General features: G+C 36.0%; 1 protein-coding gene across 1 annotated transcript in view; it reads right to left on the bottom strand.

The window, feature by feature from the left end:
* Positions 1 to 2,146, bottom strand: part of LOC107599397 (alpha-N-acetyl-neuraminyl-2,3-beta-galactosyl-1,3-N-acetyl-galactosaminide alpha-2,6-sialyltransferase-like) — a 2,793-nt gene extending 647 nt beyond the window's left edge. The window contains exons 1-3 of the mRNA XM_016290976.1: positions 1,725 to 2,146; positions 1,534 to 1,641; positions 1 to 363 (exon numbers count right to left, since the gene is read on the bottom strand). The exon at positions 1 to 363 is cut by the window's left edge and continues 647 nt beyond it. Of these exons, the coding sequence (XP_016146462.1) occupies positions 159 to 363; positions 1,534 to 1,641; positions 1,725 to 2,146 (735 nt within the window). The 3' untranslated portion in view covers positions 1 to 158. The remainder of the gene's footprint in view (positions 364 to 1,533; positions 1,642 to 1,724) is intronic.
* Between the last annotated feature and the right edge of the window lie 354 nt (positions 2,147 to 2,500).

The following is a 2,500-nucleotide window of genomic DNA, read 5'->3' as shown; positions in this document are numbered from 1 at the left end:
TGTTGAAGACTGAAGGAATAAAACCGTACTGAATAAACAAAGGCAAAGCAGCATGATTCAAATGTTGCTTTTTGATATGAGCATAAACTGACATTGTGAGGAAAAATGTTTCCTGAAGCCTGACCTGCAACTTCACACAAAGTCAAACCTGGTTGAAACTAGTCTTGCTGATGTTCCTGCGGTGGCCAGGGCGGGTAAACAAACTGCAGTTTCCCCTGAGACGCCCAGCGGCTGTAGATGAGCTTCTCTGTGATGAAGCGATGGCCACCCCTCTTGGCGTGTTCGTGAGCGCGGTACATGCGGCACTCATCCAGACGCGACGGCTCGTAGTAGTGATACGGCACAAACGAGTGGTTGGCGTTACTATAATCAAGCCAAAACACAGAAGTCAGTGGACTGCATTAGGAGAAATATCATTTTACAAAAGAAACCTGCAAAAATGCATGAACACTTAGATATTCTGTTTTGTCCAGGATGTAAAAAATTATTATATTAATGAATTATTTCTAAATAATTGTGCCTAGTTTTGTATTCAGTTTCTCTCTCTCTCTCTATGTATAAATGTTACATGTTACGTAACACATTAATATTGTTATATTAATAAATAAATTAATATTCACTTTAAAATAAGAATCTGTCGATTACATAACATATTGAGCTATAAATAAGTGTAAACATAAACGGGTATGAAAAATCCACCAATCCATTATTTCTGTAAATTATTTTCTGTACATGTAAGGAAGTTTGTGAAAGAGTATACAGTATCAATTATATTAATTAATTATAAACTTAAACATGTCTAAATATATTCTGCAGTCTAATTCTGTAAATTCTTTCCTATAAATGTGACAAATTATTAATAATTCATTATATTAATTTAATTATTAATTTCAAATAATTGTCTATTTACACATACACACACATATATATAAACTAATAAAATTAATATTCACTTTGACATATGAATATATGAATGACATATTTTGACACACTTATATGAATAAATATGTCATAAATAAACATAAATATGCAAGTGTAAACATAAACGTGTATAAAAAATTATATATATATGAAGAGTTCATTTGCAAAAACAGATAACTCCGTTTTTAACAATTTTCAAAAATAATTTTTTCATTGTGCATTCCGATTAATCTCAATCAAACTGCAGTTGGGTTATTTTGACTAGATTAGAAAATAACAAAAAAATACAGCTAACTAACACAATAATATCATAAAAAACATGATTTTTGAAAATGTGAAAAAAACGGAGTTATCTGTTTTTGCAAATAAACTCTTCATATATAAACACAATAAAAGTAATATTCGCTTCAAAATGTGAATCCACTGATTATATAATATACTAAGCTATAAGCGTAAAATTCTACAGACCATTAATTCTATAAATTGTTTTCTGTACAGATGAGATGCAATTCTATATACATAATGTCAGATCCAAAATGAATGGCAATGCAAAAATGACTGACTTTGATCGTTTTTTTTCTTAACAAACTAAACTCAAACAACTGAACTCACCTGCAGTAAGAGCCGTCAATCATTCCATAAACCAGAATACTGTCACACACCTCCAGAGCCAAAATCATGGTAAAAAACCCTGTACTGAGAAATGCCCCCGATTTCATCCTGACAGAGATAAAGCGATCCATTTACTACATTTTCAATAGCTTTTTTACATAATAATGATGATAGAAGAGAGGAAGACTAACCTGTTTTTGCCCGTCTCGTTTTGAAAGATGCTGTCACAGTACTGAACCTTTTCTTTGGTGACGGTGTAGATATTTGTATGTGGATACTTCTTGGCCAGCATCACTAGTGCATTGAAGATTTTCCCCTTTCCATCCTGCCTCATGTTTTTCTCAGGGCCCCAAATGACGTACCTAGTTCCCGCCTCTCGCCCGAAGAAATAGCCCTGCTGCTGTAGCAGGTGTGGCACGCTGGTGTGAGAGACCACACGCAGACTGGTCCTGTTCCCCACATCATCCTCGTACCCGACGCTGGGCGCTGCGTTCATGCGGATCACACAGTCCTGTCGGTCGATCTGCTGACCCCGTGCACCGCCCAGCACCTGCCCCGAACTGGACACCACGGCACAGCGGCCGCAGCGGAAGTCCAGGAACTGAAAACACATTATATACACTACCGGTCAAAAGTTTGGGATCAGAACGATTTTTTATGTTTTTCAGATTTGGAGAAATGTAGCATTGCATCACTCGCTCATCAGTGGATCCTCTGCAGTGAATGGGTGCCGTCAGAATGAGAGTCCAAACAGAAACAAAAAGCTGCATGTTTGTAAGAAACTAATCCATCATTAAGATTTTTTAACTTCAAACCGTCGCTTAAAATAGTCCTCTATTAATAATATTGCTTTCTCCAGTGAAAAAGTCGTCTTGTCTGAATTAGGTGAGAAATATGCACAGATCAAGGAAACACGCAGCTTTTAATTTCTCAAGACATTAACTGATGGACTGGAGTGGTGTGGATT

Source organism: Sinocyclocheilus grahami, unplaced genomic scaffold (assembly GCF_001515645.1).
Source record: "Sinocyclocheilus grahami isolate Dianchi unplaced genomic scaffold, SAMN03320097.WGS_v1.1 scaffold265.1, whole genome shotgun sequence".
NCBI classification, from domain to species: Eukaryota; Metazoa; Chordata; class Actinopteri; order Cypriniformes; family Cyprinidae; genus Sinocyclocheilus; species Sinocyclocheilus grahami.
Note: the sequence above shows the minus strand (reverse complement) of the source record. Positions and strands in the feature narration are given on the sequence as shown.